Source organism: Aythya marila, assembly GCF_965140915.1.
Source record: "Aythya marila genome assembly, chromosome: 20".
NCBI lineage: Eukaryota > Metazoa > Chordata > Aves > Anseriformes > Anatidae > Aythya > Aythya marila.
This window is the reverse complement of record NC_139061.1, coordinates 2227636-2243526: the sequence shown is the minus strand read 5'-3', so window position 1 is coordinate 2243526 and position 15891 is coordinate 2227636. Positions and strand designations below refer to the sequence as shown.

The window sequence follows — 15891 nt, the reverse complement described above, 5'->3', positions numbered from 1 at the left end:
GAGAAAAGCTCCCAAACCCTCTGGTGGCAAGTGAATTAGCAGCCAGCCCCTCACGTACAGCTTCCGTGTGGAGCACTGTCAGTACTGGTAACACTTTTAGGTGGGTAGATACAGTAGGTTTCAGGGTCTGTCTCGTTCATATCCCCGTGTGCAGATAGCGGGAGGCGGTAAGTCAGTGGTACGAGTACTTACTCCATCCCAGTCGATGGCAAGATACCATAGACCTGGAAAAGGTACAGGGAGTGATGAAAAGGATCTGTGGAGACAGGCACAGCTTCCCTGCAAGGAGAAATGTAATAGTGTGTGTGGGGGGGTCTGATCCCAGAAAGGGGTGATGTAAGGAAGGCAAGAAAAACATGCAAGATCAGAACCAATCTGAAGACGAAGAGTGAACGATTCACTTATTTGTAAGAGTGAGTGCTGCAAGGCTCCCACTTAATAACCAGACAGCTGGTTAGAAACAGAATGAGGCAACTTTCTGCTACTGCCTGTTGTGAAATTCTGAACCTTGTTTCCACCCTCTGCAGCATCTTTTGGAAACATAAAGAGGTTCAGCTGTGTGTGTGACAAATTCAGATCCGTCTGTTGTTAGATGAGATGCTGTGGGCACGTCTTTGGACTTGTGATTTCTTAACGTTGTTTGCTTATGAACCTCAGAGTATTTGGACGTAAGATGCTGGGCCAGATAGCTGTGCTGCAGCACAGCGCTTTCTGTATACAGCAGAAGTACAGCAGACTGATTATATTTGTCCTGTACTTTGCAACTTGATATTCACTGCTCTGTGGCATGCTTGGAGCGGGGAGATTTGCAGCGAGCTGCAACCAAATCGATGTGTCTCGTTACACTGGAGACAGGGAATCAGGCAGCATGTTTCTGATCAGGAAAAAAAAAAAAAATCTGATAGGGGCCTTCCCAGCATTTTTTATGCATTAATTTCACGTTGGTATCTCTTTTTTTAAGAAAAGAGTCTTTACAGGTATTGTTTTAAAACAGGAACCTGACAGCATCAAGGCTAAGCAAGTGTGGGCATGTGGAGGGGGGCTGAGAAAGGGGGGAGCCAAGGAATCCGCCTCTGATTCCCTGCTCTGGTTACACGGCGGCATTACCGCGGCTGCGGAATCGGGAAGGAGATGTTTGCTTTATGCTTAAGAGGCTTTATTGTTTCTAAACTATATTTAGTTCTGTAATCTTGCCCGAGGTGGGGGAGGGCGGCGTGGGACAGCCTCCGGAGCATCGCCACCCCGCTCGGTGGGAAAGCGAGGGGTTAAGGCGGCGGCGCAGGGCTTTCCGATGGGGCAGGCTCGTTGTCAGAATAATGTTTAGCCAGGTGTTAATCCGTGTCTGGAGGGAAGTGCTGGAATTCATTATTCATCCCACTGGGGGAGGTCACGGTCCTGGGAGGCTGCCAGCGCCAGAGCCAGCCTCCTGGCTTTACTGACATGTGCCATTTGTGATGAAGGCAGCTGAAGTCCATTTGAGGAATCCTGCTGTCAGGCAGCCAAGCCGGCGGCGAGCGCAGCGCAGGCGTTGGGCGAGCGCTGGTGCAGCGAGCGAGAGCGCAGCGCCCAGGGCAGAGGGGGACAGGCGGCAGCGCGCGAGGGGAGCGTCGCCTTCCTCCCTGCCCTTCTCCTCTTCCTCCCACCCTGCGCTCCCCTGAAACACCGTCCGCCCCTTGGAGAATTGGAAGTGGTGCCGGCGAGTTGCTTTTCCAGCAGCAGGATAGGCTTGGGTTACTTTTTCTTTTTTTGTTTGCTTTTTTATAAACGAGGGCAGGAGGTGAGACGATGATCAAGTCCAGTTGGTTCTATGTCAAGTTCAAGTATGCGGAGAAGGTAAGTGGGCACCTTTCCTCCTGCAGCCTCCCCGAGGGGCTGCCCTCAGCCCCCTTCCCTTGACAGGCAGCTCCAGCCCCGGCACGGAGAGAGCTGCTGAGAAGTTTCACCGGTGAATTTGTTTTCCGGGGGCTCGAAGGATAACGCTGTGCTGAAAGGCAGCGCAGGGTACGGCTCGAGATGTGACAGCCACTGCTTCAGTGTGGTACGAGTGGGGAGAGAAGAAAAACTTGCATCTAATTCCTGTGGCACTGTGTCAGTATTTAAAAAAAAATAATAAAAATAAAAAGGCAGCTGTGGAGATGTGTTTGCTTTTCTCGTGTGTGGAGCTTGAAAGGGAAAAATATTTCTTGTTCTCTAGAGCTGGTTGTGAGATGTGACCTGCTTCTGCAGGGAAGTCAGGTTTTTTCTTTTATTCTCTTTCGGTAACAAAGTAAATATTTAATTGTCCATGATATTACTGGGAGAAAAAAATGAAAGTTTTATTGATCAAAAAAGTAACGAAATGTATTTTAAGACTGTTTGCTGCATGTTTTGCTGTGGAACTTGCTGCATTTCCTATTGCACAGACAGAGCAGGGTGCTCTCTGTTGGGTGTTCCCCTTCACACTCAGCCTCTGCTTCCTCCTGCCTGTCCCTGGGCACCCAGGTGCCTGGGGGAAGCGAGGGAGGGCAAGGGGAGAGGGTCCCTGGGGACCTGCTTGACAGAGATGCCTTTCCCTGGAGGGTTTCCTGCCCCAGGTTAAAGACTGATCTTATTGCCAGTGGGAGCCAGGCAGAATATTTGGAGGTAGCTTTGCTGTGCTCTTTACTCCAGTGAAATGGGGAAGAGAACAAGACAAATTTGGGGGGAAAATACTAGGAAGCCTCACTGTCTGTTTGCCAGCCATCCTCAAGCAGGCAGCAACTTGCTTTCTTAAAATGGGGAAAAAAAACACGTATGTGCTATTAGCCTGAATTTTTTTATTCTGGAAAATAGTCCCACATTGATTTATCTCCTGTGTTTGTGCCTCAAGTTATACTGCATACAGTGGATGCATATATATTCCCTTTAACAAGAAGCATATATATTTCATTTAACGAGATTGTCCCATCATTTATCCCAGGCTGCAAATAGCGCACTTAGCAAAGTCACAGATTTAACTGTTTTGTTTTCATTTGCTTTGAGTAGTCTTACAAAGGCAATTTTGACTGCCAAATCTGCTTTATTAGGCAGTTATATTTTATCTCCTTCATGTTTCTCTGCAATAATTCTACATTATTTAAAGTCGTGTCATACCTATAAACACCTATATCAAAACAGGTTGAATCTCTGTGTCTAGTTTATGAAACTCTTCCTGGAAATAGAAACCCAATGAAGTCAGTAGTTACCTGCCAGTGGGTGAGGTTGGGTACTTAGAATGTTAGAGGACTTTTTTTATTTTTTAGCTTTGCATTTTGTTATTTGATTTTTTTTCCTTTTTTTGTTTTGCTTTCACTACCGCACGCAGTTCAACCAGAAAGCCTTGGAGTCACTGAACCGAGCATATAACGTTGCTGCTTTTCTGTCACCGGGTAATTTTGTGTGTGTTACATAACCTGTCATACCCGTTTTGTCAGAGACCGATAATTTGAGATCTACAACCTGGGAGATTTGAACATGGATGGCATCCAGGAAACCCATTTGATCTGTATTCTTCGTGCTACCTGTGCCTGGCAGGGCTTCCTTCTGATTCACCAGGGGAGTTGCCAAGTCTGCTCATCTGTTTGGGGAGGGGAAAAAAAATACAAACCAAAAATGTAATGCACATACACAGGAAGACAAAAACTGAAGTGCATAGCTGTCCTTTTATTGAATTTCATATGTGGTAAGAGACCAAGAGTCTTTTGTGTGTACACAAGGGTTTGCTAATGGAAGGACTCAAGGAATTTGTCTTAGCTGTGGGGCAAAGATGTATCCCTTGCTAAACACGGGGTGTTGTGAACACGTTCTTGTTACGGTTTATGCTTGGCTTATTCTACATTAGCTTCAAGTCTTGTCTTATGTGTAAAGTCACCCTGGTGTGACATAGGTGGGAACTGCTGCCACCTCTACTAAACCAGTGCAGTTCTCTGGCCGGACAACCGTGGGCACACGTTTCATGAACCAAGTGCCTCAGTCAGCGTAACCACAAATAAATAAAAAAATCAGGTCAAATCTTTTTGCAACTCTTCTGTGTTGTCAACATTTTAGAAATTGGTTTTATGTAAACTGAAATGAAGTACCTTAGAAATTAAGTATCACACCAGCTCTTTCAGCAGCTTGACTGAATGCGATATAAAGTCTCACTGGAAGAGAGAGAATTCAGTTTCTCATTTTAAGTTGACATACGTGTGGGCTGCTGCTGAAATGAGTGCTCCCACTCCCAGCTACGTGTTGTCAGCGTTAGTGGTTGTGCAGCCACGTGGTGCTGTGTATCCAGGAACTGATCCAACTGAGTGAATGGGTTTTATTCCTTGTGGGGGCTGGTTTTGTTCCCAGTCAGATCGGCATGATGTACCTGGAAATGCACAGTTGAGAGTAGGTAGGAAAAACGTGATGTCTCTTCTGGCAGCAGCCTGCAGAAATTAATTTAATTTGTTTGCTCACTGGGCTGTTCAAGGTAGGTCATTTTAGGTCATGGAAGGGTGAGGTCTGGCCTCACCACAGTGCAATATCTCAGTTAAATCAGACCTAGAACTGCTTCTCCTACGTGTGCCACTATAGTGACATTACAGCACTCCTTCTTAATTCTCCTGTAAATAAGTTCATTGACATTTTTGTTAGCTGTCTGGCTGAGCTGAAGTTGACATCCTTGCCTCTAGCCATTTCAGATAATTTTAATTTTTTTTGCCTTTGATTTCCTTTGGAAGATCTTACTGTCTAAAAATCCCTCTGTGATAAAGCATATATATTTAGATACGTGACAGAACTAACTTTGCAGGCAGCTTATATATTGTAAAATATTCCTTCACATATAGATTGTCAGCCCGTTTCACTCTCTTGGCATAGCTACACTTTGCTGCTGTGAACTGTTCTGGTGTGTGTGAGAGCTGCTCATCCCACCTGGGTTATCTGCAGCCTCTGCAGACGCATGGACCTGAACCAAAGCTTGGTGGCGTAGCTCCCCTGAGCTTCAAGTAGATCCAGACCTCGTGGGTCTTCTGGCAGCTTCCAAACTCATGACTGGCTAAGGTATTTCAAGGTACTGGGTAGGTGTCAACTCTTGTTGCCTATCTGCTTGTACAGTGGCTGTTTTATGTTGGCAGGAAATTCTTCTCCTCTGTTTCCCATTGTGTTCCTCCAAAGCTGTCCTTCCGTAGGCTGTGGGTTCCTGTACCTGGAAGGAATGAGTGCCCGTGGCTGTGCCTTGCTGGTGATGCCCCAAATAAACAGAAACCTGAGGACATACAGTTGTACGATCCCTTCTGATACAGGACAAAAAGATCAGTGGCCCTGCAACTGCTGCTGCAACAGGACGTCTTAGCCTGTGTTTGTACAGTTGCCTCCTGTCCTACAGACATGTTGGACCTGGAAACAGAACAGATAAATGTTGGATAAACTGATGTACTTGGGCATGTTATTTTGCTTAAGTCATCCAAGCAGTTATTCTATGTTGTGGTAGACAAGCACTATAAAACCATTGCACAGCAGTGTATTTTTTATTGTGGTTAAAATAATCAGATATTAAAACTAAAGAAGAAGCACACAACTTCATCGTGAGTCTATGATCAAGTTAATTGCAAACATTGTATTTCATAAACTTTGAGGGAGCCTCCTGAAAAAATACAAAGTTTTTGTTTACTCTATCAAAGAATTAATAAAAGGTCATTTGAACGCAAGCCATTTTTACATAATACCCATATTCAGTCTGTGTGCATTTACACTGTAATTAAATTCGACAGCTTCATATGAATAATAATGCTGACACTAGGAAATCAGTTTGATCTGAGGAAAAAAAAAAAAAAGGCAAGCTCTTGGAAATGCATGAAATTCTAGAAAGTGTGGGAGAAGTGTAAAGAGGCAGCGCGAGTGGGCAGTCTGATTCCGTGTGCTTGCATCTGAAGGAGCTTATAGGGAACTTGAAAGGTTTTGCTTTGTCCTTGAAAAGCCCATTCCCCCATTTGGGCTTCATTTGATAGATACTGCTGAACTGAAGCTTAATTTTCCTGTTCCCAGCAGTGCCCAGGGGAGAGAAGTGCTATATTCCTGGCTGGAAAATGAGATTAAAACACCCTGTATCTAGATACAGGTTCCATTCCTTCCTTCCTCTAACATGAGACTCACACTACTGTGAAAGGCAGTTTACAGTTTTGACAGCTAAAATAAAAAGCCTTACGGACCAGCAACCACTTTGAATGTTCGAAGGGCTTCATTTCCAGCAGAAAGATTTCAATTACAGTCATTTTCCTCGAGTAAGTACAAAGAGGTAAATGGAACCCCTGTTTCAAATGTTAAACTCACAGACGACATTATTACCGGTTATACTTGGAAAGTAAAGGATGAAGCCAGTCTAAATCAAAGCCCTGATTCCAAATTACTTTTTAAGAGTATGATGAGGTCTGCACCCAGTAATTCAGCAGCTTGCTATTGAGCAGTACGTAGCACAGCAAATGTGACTTTCATTAGATTGTGTGGCTCTTCCGGGGGGATCGAGGCAGGAAGCATCTTTCTCAACAAGCGCTAAGAGTTGCATCTTGAAAGGGCTGCTGTGCAGCTGTAGATGCATGTGGTGGCTGTATTTTTAGAGAATTTAGTTTTTATTTTCTTTTCTGACTTTGCTCTGGTACTTGTCTTGTCTTTTATGAGAGCAGTTTGACAAAGATCTGGTTGTTTACCTCCTGTGTGGCACAACCTCTCCCCTGCAGTGTGTTTCATCTCGGGACCATTTTGTCCCTTTGCTGTTGTGGGGAACAAATTTTCAGAAGTCCATGTGTTTGTTTTTTTTTACTCCCACTTCTGAAACATATAAAATGTTTGTCTAACGTAGTGCTTAAAATGCAGGATGCTAAATCATTCTGGTTACCTGAGCTCAGGGAAACGTGCTTTCACTGGAATGATGAACTCTCCCAGATGTCTGTACCCAGGGCTTGAACAAAAGTTGAAGATAGCTGCTTTGGTTGGGGACTTTGGGATCGGACCAGAGGAAGGGCAGGGAGCAAGCCAGCATCCTCCCTGCTCCTGGAGCAACTCCATTTTCTAGGGAAGCTGGTCCTCTCAGCTTTCAAACTATCTTAGCTAGTGTCTGGGAGGTGGGAACCCACCTGCTTTTTCTCCAGAAATGATTGCTGGAGCTAATTGTGCTACTATTTATTTGTTTATCAATACTGCTTTTTCTCACTGCTTTGTAGGTGTATTTCTGCAGGTATGAAATCAGGAGTGACTCCTTAAACTGATGGAGATGATCAGCAAAAGGGTTGTCTTTCCAAATTGCTCTGCATGTGAAACTTAGAAGGGAAAGAATAAAAAAAAAAAAAGAAGATAATATTCATCAGCGGGACAGGGAAAAAAAAACAGCAGTTAAAAAGGATAAAAAGACTGAACAAAGTCATTTCGCAACTGACTACCAGTGTTTTAGGGAAAACAGTGAGATTTGTCTTCTGTGCTTGCATACAGATACTGGACCTTTTCAAAAAAACTTGAGAAGATAGAAGCACTGATTTACATGTAATATGGATTGTGACAGATATGCCTTTGTACTTCTGTAGCCTGTGCTTCCTTTGACTCGGCTGCTTACACCTGCCTGGTTTGCTGGGTGACCCCGTGTTTGCTGTTGTGGCACTATCTCAGAGAATTGACTTGCTTCGTGTTTTGGCTTTTGCTTATCACATTATGATTTTATCTGGCATTTCGGTGAGCACGGAGGTGTCAAAGGACGACACGTGTTGGCTGACAGTGGCTGCAGCCTGCACAGCTGCTGCGCTTTGCTTGAGACTGGCAAGGAAACACGAGCAGCATTTTTCCCTTCACCTGGTTTTTATTTTCTTTCCAGATACTTTGGCTGCAAAGGCTGGGTTTGGCAGGCATGCCAGCAGAAAACACAGGCTTGTGTCTTGGTGGCTTTGTGAGTGCAGTGACAAAGAGGCAGGGCCGAGAGCTGGTGCAAGAAATGCCAGCCCCACGCTGCTCAGCCTGCGTGTGCTCGTGCCAGAAGCTGCCCCTTGGTTTTCTCCTGCTGCTGGGGCTGCAGAGCTGGAGGAGCTCAGCCCAGTGTCCTGCATGGAGCAGCCTCCCACAGCATCTGCTGTGTGCTGTGCAGGTCGCCCTGGCTCCCTCTCCTTATTTCTGCTCCACATTTCTATATTAAAAGTGGCAATGGGTCACAGAATTGGCAAGCCGGTGCAGGCTGCAAGCCGCTTAATCTCTGCATATGTTATATTCTCCACCTGGTCCTCACTGTCATAAAGTTATCTCACATTTCTAAGCATTTGGAGAGCAGTGCTGAGTATTGCTGGGCTGAGTGTTGTTTACTTATTTATTTTAAGTGGACAGTTCTCCGGTTCTGCCATTGCTTGGTAGTTGGACAGTTCTTGAGAGAGCTTTTGTTTGGTTTTAGATAGAGGCATTTTAAGTAGGGTGGTAAACCCTTCTGAGCAGTTGCAATTCGCTCTTTGCTCTAAGTGCTTCTCACTAACCCAGAGCATTTTGAAGTGAAGGCTCGGAGGCACGGGTGTAGCTGTAGGTTCATTTGCCTCTGACAGCAGTATGGTAGACATTTAAAGGACTTTTTTTCCCCCCTTGTATCCAGGGCAGTTGTTGCATCCTGCGTATCAGAACAACTCCAGGGCTGCTCTGCCTGGGCAGATGCCAGGAGCCCCACAGGACTTGCAGCAGCCAGGCGTGGCGGAGTCATTAGGAAGTCCGAGTGCCACCAGTTTTCCCCTTGATATTTCTCACAAAGGGAGGCACTGGAGCAGAAGCTGTTCAAGCATCTTGGTGTCACGTTAGGATCCTCCCACCTATAAGTGGAAACATGGTGGGTTTTCTTCCAGCTGGAGCCAGCTTCTGGACAGCTTTGTCTTTGATATGGGCTGGGATCTAGGTCTCAAACTATTTCATCTCCAGTCCTATTTATATGTTTGTGAGACCAAGAGTTGCACACACTGATGGGAATAGTCAGTGACAGGTAAAATAGCAAGGAAAAAAAAAAGTTCCGCTCTTCTGATGTAAATTTTTAATCAAATGTGTTTTCTTCTGTTAAGCAACTTTTACAGCCCACTGCACAAAACATACGACCAAAAAACTTTGCACAATGAGCTGCATGTAATAAGCTAGCAATGCATCCATTACACGTTTTAAAGTGTGTGTAACGCATTTAAATTCATTTTTGCTTGCATGGTGGTGTAGCCTTGAAAAGGTAATTGGAATTTACACAGACTTGCTCTCGTACTTACTCGGGTTTTCTTCAGATTGCAATGCTTTGGAGAGCTTCATTAGAAATGGTCTCTTTTGTAACAGGAAGGAAATATAATTTTAAATACATTAGAAAGCAGAAAGCCGTGTATCAACACTTCTAAAATGATTGTACAGTGCTTGGTGTCAGTAGCACTGTTCTCCAGCACAGCTGTATTGATTGAAGAGTTGGTAGATGATAGGCTAGGTTGTAATAACAGTAGTAATTGTATTAAATAACACTTTTCAATCCAAATAATTAGAGGCAGGTTTTGTAGCAGCTGTGTGGATGTAGCTGTATCAGCTTCACAGTGACCAGACTCAGCAGTGTCATTGCTGTTTGTGTCCCCTCTATATGAGGTCTCCTGCCTGGAGGCGCTCTGTTGAAACCCAGGTATCGTCCCTGCCTGCGTGCTGCACTACTGCCAGCTGCCCTTCATGTGTTTCATTTTTTTAAGATCTTTTACCATGATTTCAGTAGCCTTTGTAGCCTTTTCCAAACTTTCCAAGATGCCTCTTACAGCACTCGCAGCTCCTATCTGTCCCCTGCCCATGTGCCCCTGGGCTGGACCTTGCTGACCATCTTGTCGATGTGATGAAACTGCAGGTAATTGTAGCAGTGCCCTCCGCATCGAAGACATCTGAGAAAGTGATACCCTGTGGTTTCCAGGGTCCTTGGCCAAACAGGGTGCGAGGAGCTGGCAGCCGCATGGCGTAGCTCGTGCTTCAGGAGGAGGGAGGTGGGCAAGAGCTCTCTGCGCCTTGCTGCCATGCCCCGTGAGGTCTAATCCAAGGTGGACGGTGCCACCAGGTGACAGAAGGTCTCTGCCAGTTACCTTCTCTTGGGCAATATGCCTTGGTCCAGCCTTCTCTCTGGGAGGGGATTGCTTTGTGGCTGGTAAAGAAACAGATCCTCAGGCATGGCTTGAGCACGCACAGAGGTAGAGGAATTCTTCTGAGCGTCTGTTTGGGATTCAGCCTTTGACTTGTAAGCCTGTGCTACTCCTAATGCTGCAATCAGCAACATGGAGGTGCTTGGTGGATTAGTATTCAGGACACAGGAGAGGAGAGAGTCTGGCTGGGGGGATATCACACACAATCTGCTCATCTAGAGTGATTTGCTGTTTTGAAGCTAGATTCACCAATTCTGTAGATGGGAAGGAAAAAAATCTAAGGATTTACTCTGATTTTTTTTTTTCCTGGGCTCCATTTGCCTGAGGACTAGTTCTGTCCTTTAATTATTTAAGAACTGGGTTTTGTTTACAGTTTGTAATAAAACTGATAAAAGATTAATAAGGTGCTTGTGAATCATTTTAAGTAAATTAAAGCTTCGAAAGACTTACAACTGCAAATATTTGAAAATTGCGAAGTAGAAGAATAAGAACAGACCAGATCAGATAATCAAGTTATTGGATTTGTTTGGGAGAAAAAATAATCTTGTTTGCAATTGGATGGGAGAAGAGTATTGCCTGCTCTGTTAAATATTTATGTGTACTTTTAGCAAATTTGAAGATACTGGTGGTATGAAACAGCACTGGCTTTGCTGAAATGTTGTTTTATTATGGTGCAGTAGCTGCACAAATTGAGTGCAAGTCAGAGGAGGAATTCAGAGTGAAAGTATCCGCAGTGAAGTTCACCATGGTGGTAAGCCTGTGCCCCAGTAGGTATGTCTGTGCTATTTTTAAGGACCGTGTTGATTGTTCCTCAAAATAGTCCATAAATAAAATGGACTCTGAGCTGATTTGGAGAGAGTGAGATCTTGGGGTTATAATGGATTTTTCCATCAAAACGTAGGCACAGTGCTTAGTAGCAGTAAAAAATACTAAACAACTAAAATATTAGGAAAGCAACTAAGAACAGAACAGAAAACATTGTTTTGACAAAACAAATCCCTGATGTGCTTGCATCATAGACACAGTGTGCAGCTCTCATCCTGCCTTTCATAAAGATCTGCAGACATCATAAACACTTGGAGAAGAGCCTCAAGGCTGTTCAGAGGCATCAGATGGCCTCCAGGTGAACTAAATGAGCTACAGCCCTTCAGCTGGGTAAATAGGTGGCTGTAAAGGAGGTATAACAGAGGTCTACAGAATCAAATGGGACATGGGGAGAATGGGGACTGTTTATTGCCTCTGGACAGAAGAACTTGGGGTTGTCAAAGGAAGACGAGCCAGGCTGAAGGAGATCAGAAATAGGTGGTTCTTTATGAAGGTCTTGACCAGTGCACCTGATTGTTGAAGGGCACTGTGGGTACTTCAAGTTTACGTCTCTTCAGGGAGAGTGGATAAATTGATGGGGAAATAATCAGTTAATTTGTCTGGAGATGGAAGCAAGGGGGAAAGCTATACATACATAAAAATAGAGAGAGATGGGAGTATTATATATACTTAGCCTATTTTTGTTCTCTTCCTTGGACATCCATTTATGGCCACCATTGGAAAACGGATGCTGTGCAAGCGGAGCCTTTGATCTGGCCCAACACAAACATTCCTCTGCTGTTGATGCTGGGGCAGCTCATTCCAAAATACCCTGTCTTATATAATGAGTATTAGATAAAAATAGTGTTTTTCAACACCCACTGAACTTAGCAGCTATGGCTTTGACTGTGAATGTTACTTTAAAACCAAGGCATGTTGTGTAGTGATCACAGTCTAATATTAATAGCTGGATTCCTTATTTTCTGTTCTCCAGCCATAAAACAGGTGTGAACACGTGCATGTCATCAGGGTTATTATCTATGCGGTATTTTGAGGGGAACGATAATGCATTTATTCAGAGCTTTTGGACAAAATATAGTGCCAAAAAGAGGCAAGCAGCAGGGTCCCAAGAAAAGTTCCAAGATGAGTGAATTATTGCATTAGAGAGCTCTTTAGCACCCCAGTGAAAAATCAGTACAAGCTGTTAAGCTTAAATTATGTTTATATTTGAATGAGGTGAAAAGGAACTCTTCAGTAGTCTAGGGCAGATGAGGAGTCTAATTAGATGGAGTCATTTTATTCCTTTGGGAAGGAGCTGTGAAAACTAACACGATAACAGAGCAGGTTCAAAGGTCTGTGTGTAGATCCTAATCTGCTTAAAAGACGGGATAGGATTTCACTGACTGTATCACAAACTTGGGTTCAGTAACCAACTTGTTCCTTTCATGAACATCCAAATATAAACTGTGAAAGGCGATGGAGGAAATTAAAGGAAGTGAATGTACAAATGCCATATATCACTCCATTATAATGACAGAAATATGCTAAAAGCTGTGTAGCTGGTCTTTTTTCTACCCTCTTCACTTGGAAACATTGCATTACTTTGATAGCAGCTCTAACATACCTTGTTAAAGCTACTCTTTGAGGCAGATACCTGATCTATAGGTCTCAGCAACATTTTTGAAATGTCTTCTTTTACCTTTCCCTATAGCTGTTTTTCCCATCTTGCACTTTTGCAAATTAATTATCACCAGCTTGAGCTTGCACATGGGGTAGGGTCACCCTCCGTGTCGGAAGAGGGCACTGCATCCCCATTGTTGGGGAGCAATGGGAGGAGCACATGTGGGTTCCATTATTTTGTAGCTTTATACAGGCAGTATTTGTAGCTTCCAATGTTCTACATGATGCAGATGTTAGAGATGAATAGATAGTGTTTCTATTTCCTTGTTTAGTCTTCTGTAATTTTTCAGTGTTGTGATCAATCTTTGTCCAGCATTCTTGAAACTTCACTTGTGTTTAGTGTATTCTCTCTGATTGTCAATGATCTCCTTCAAAATCTAGGATTTGTTCCATCTGGTCCCAGGAACTTGGCAGCTTGTGTGGCTAGCAATAGCTGATTTTTCCATGAGTGCTAGTATAGAGAAGTTGATTCATGGCTAAAAAGATAAAAATCCCTACATCAGAAAATCTGGAAAAATATAACAATTGCAACTCTGCCAAGGAAGTGCTTCTTGTTGGATTAAAAATCGTATGACAAGTTGAGAGAGAGAGATTTGGAAGTGTAATTCAATGCTGTTGTCAATCCAGGAGAGTTATAGCTGAAATTGTGTTAGAATATATTAGCAGCAGTGCCTGGACGGAGAAAATCAACTGCCTCTCAAAGACAATTCTGCGTTCGTTTCCTTTCTGCCTCAGTTTGTTATGACTTGGTTTGAATTTCCTAATTTTGATGTCACTGAGGTTGAGCAACTGATGCATGCTGAAAAGGTCTTCTCTTTTGTGTCCATGGGGGTCCCTTCGGAAATAGACTGTGTTCTGCAGCACCAAGGAAACGGAGGGAGGGATACTGAAATAGAAAGGGGTCAAGCTAGCAAATTTGCAGAGTGAGGCTTCCATATGGTACGTTGGAGGTGCTACGTATGCCTCTCACTCTGAGGAATCATCTCTTTTCGTCAGGGATTGACAGTAATTAGGTGCAATGCTGTGGTTCTCAGTGATAACGTCTCTGGGTGGTGGGTGAAGAGAACCACGTTTACCTTTCTGGGCATGGCCCTGATGGTAGTTACGAGTGCTTTGGATGTGCTGTTAGAGTTTGTTCCTGGGGGTTGTGTGAAGTCTCTGTAGTAAGGGCAGCATCTTGCGTCAGAGTGGCACAGCCCACCCCTTGCTGCTGACTCCCCTGCTCCTGCTCGTTGGCTGGAGCACTGCCGTTGTGCTCAGCTGAGTACCAACTGTTTCCTTTCTCTTCCATGTAAAAAGGGGGAAATTAAAGAGAAACCTAAATCATCTGTCCTCTTGGCTGGAGGTATGGGTTGAAATTTTGTTGTTTAGTCTAGGAAGACAGACTTGTTCAGTGCTTAGATATCACAGTATCTGTGGCATAATAGAGAAATTGGAGCACAAAATCCCATTTCTCTCTCAGCATGGGCAATTTATTATAAACAGGGATGTGCTGGGCCTTCTGCTGTCACTGGAGGGAGGTTGCTGGAAGATACACTACTTTCTGTGACCTCAGTAATATCACCTCTGAGAACAGGAGAAGCTATGGCTAGCTCATAAATGGCTGAGGGGTGGAACTAGGTGATCTTTAAGGTCCCTTCTGTGATTCTATGAGAAATCTGAAAATTATGAGAAGCACGACAAGTGTCCTGGCATGGCACACCATAGATTTCCTATTGCTCTCTTTGTGCGCATAATCAGGACATGTGTTAATATAAAAGCTTAGCCTTTTCAAAGTTATTTTTTTGGTAAAAATTCCTTCTCTCCTGGCTATCAGCAGTGGATTGATTACATGGATAGCTTACAAGATCACGACAAAGATTTAAAATCAATTAGTTGTGGACATCTAATGGTGCTGACTGTCTTGGGAGGTGCAAAGTAGCAGCTTGGGCCTGTTGCCACAGGTTATCAAAGTGGCCTGTGGTTGGTGGTGCAGCAGAAAGGGGAACATACAGCGAGGGCGATTGTAAAACCTCCTGGATTAAAAGATGAGGTAAGGTTTCCCTTTCTGTTCTTGGCAACTAAGACTTGTATCCTTTTCCCTCGTACCCCACACATGTACATACAGTGTCTGAATTGGGGCTGTCATCGCCTTAGGGCCCACGTGTACGGGAGGGGAGAAGTGGGCCTGTTCCCAGGCCTGAGTGGCTTGCGAAGGTTCCTGGTTTTCTCTAATTTAATTGTTTCGTTTAAACACCTGTAATTAGAAAGGTGAAATCTTGATTCTCCGTGGCACAGTTCTATCTGTGTAAAAGGAACGTTATCTGTTTCTCTGAGGAGCTGCTGGGCTCCTGTCAGAGGGGAGGATGGGCTCACCTGGCTGGCGCAGGCAGAAAATGTCTGTGGAAATATTGTGAGTAATCCTTTTTCTTGAGAACAAGCAAGCATGGGTTCTCCTTGATCATCAGTGACCGTAATCAAAACATCGGAAAGATCTGTGTGTGTGTGCATGCATGTTTCTAGTCCCGTGATACCCTCTAAGTTTAAACATTACCAAATACAGGTATGTTATCGATTGTGCATTTATGATTTTAGTACAGTCTAATATTTTTCAACTTTGTAAGCAATTCTCAGAGGTTTATAAAAGAAAATGGCAATAGCCTTTAATTTCCTTCTGTAATCCTGACTCATGTGATCGACTCAATGAAAGTCAGCGTGTCTGGCTGGAGATGTGCTGATAGGAGCTGCATTGCTCTGGTTAATCAGCATTGCTAAGTCTGGAAGACAAGATACCAGCCTGTGAATTTCATGGAGATGTTTTCTGAAATCCATTTCCATTTTGTGATAAAAGGGGAAACGTGTAATTCGATAGATTTTCATTAGATTGGATTATGGTTTAGCTAAAATAGAAATTGTGGAGCAACTTAACCGGTATGTTTGGTTACAGACAGCACCTTCTTGTAGCTTCACAAGATAGATGAACAAGTTAAGTACCTGTATTGTCAATGAGAAACAGATTCCCTATGCGATATTGAATATTACAAGCATGTAGTTTCTTCATTTAATAATGCTTGACTCCAGATCTAGAAAGGGGTAATTCTGTACAGCTCCACTGGCTTCACTGCAGAAATGCTACTTAGGGATTGTTTAATATGATTTATTACTTAAATAGACATTAAAAAATGAACCCAAGTCTTTTTCACCACCTATGTCTTTTTGAGTCTGCCCAAGACCTCATTGTCATTTTATCAGTTCATATGTCACAATTGCATGCAATCATGATGTGTGATCCCAGTGTAACATACTCTCATGA

General features: G+C 43.8%; 1 protein-coding gene across 7 annotated transcripts in view; it reads left to right on the top strand.

Annotated features, from left to right (window-relative positions):
* Positions 1–15891, top strand: part of AUTS2 (activator of transcription and developmental regulator AUTS2) — a 763436-nt gene that overhangs the window by 239526 nt on the left and 508019 nt on the right. The window contains exon 1 of one of the 7 annotated variants that reach the window (XM_082776114.1): positions 1601–1833. The exons of the other annotated variants lie outside the window; for them this stretch is intronic. Coding sequence (XP_082632240.1) covers positions 1786–1833 — 48 coding nt within the window. The 5' untranslated portion in view covers positions 1601–1785. Of the gene's footprint in view, positions 1–1600; positions 1834–15891 lie in introns of those variants that run through there. 7 annotated transcript variants of the gene reach the window in all.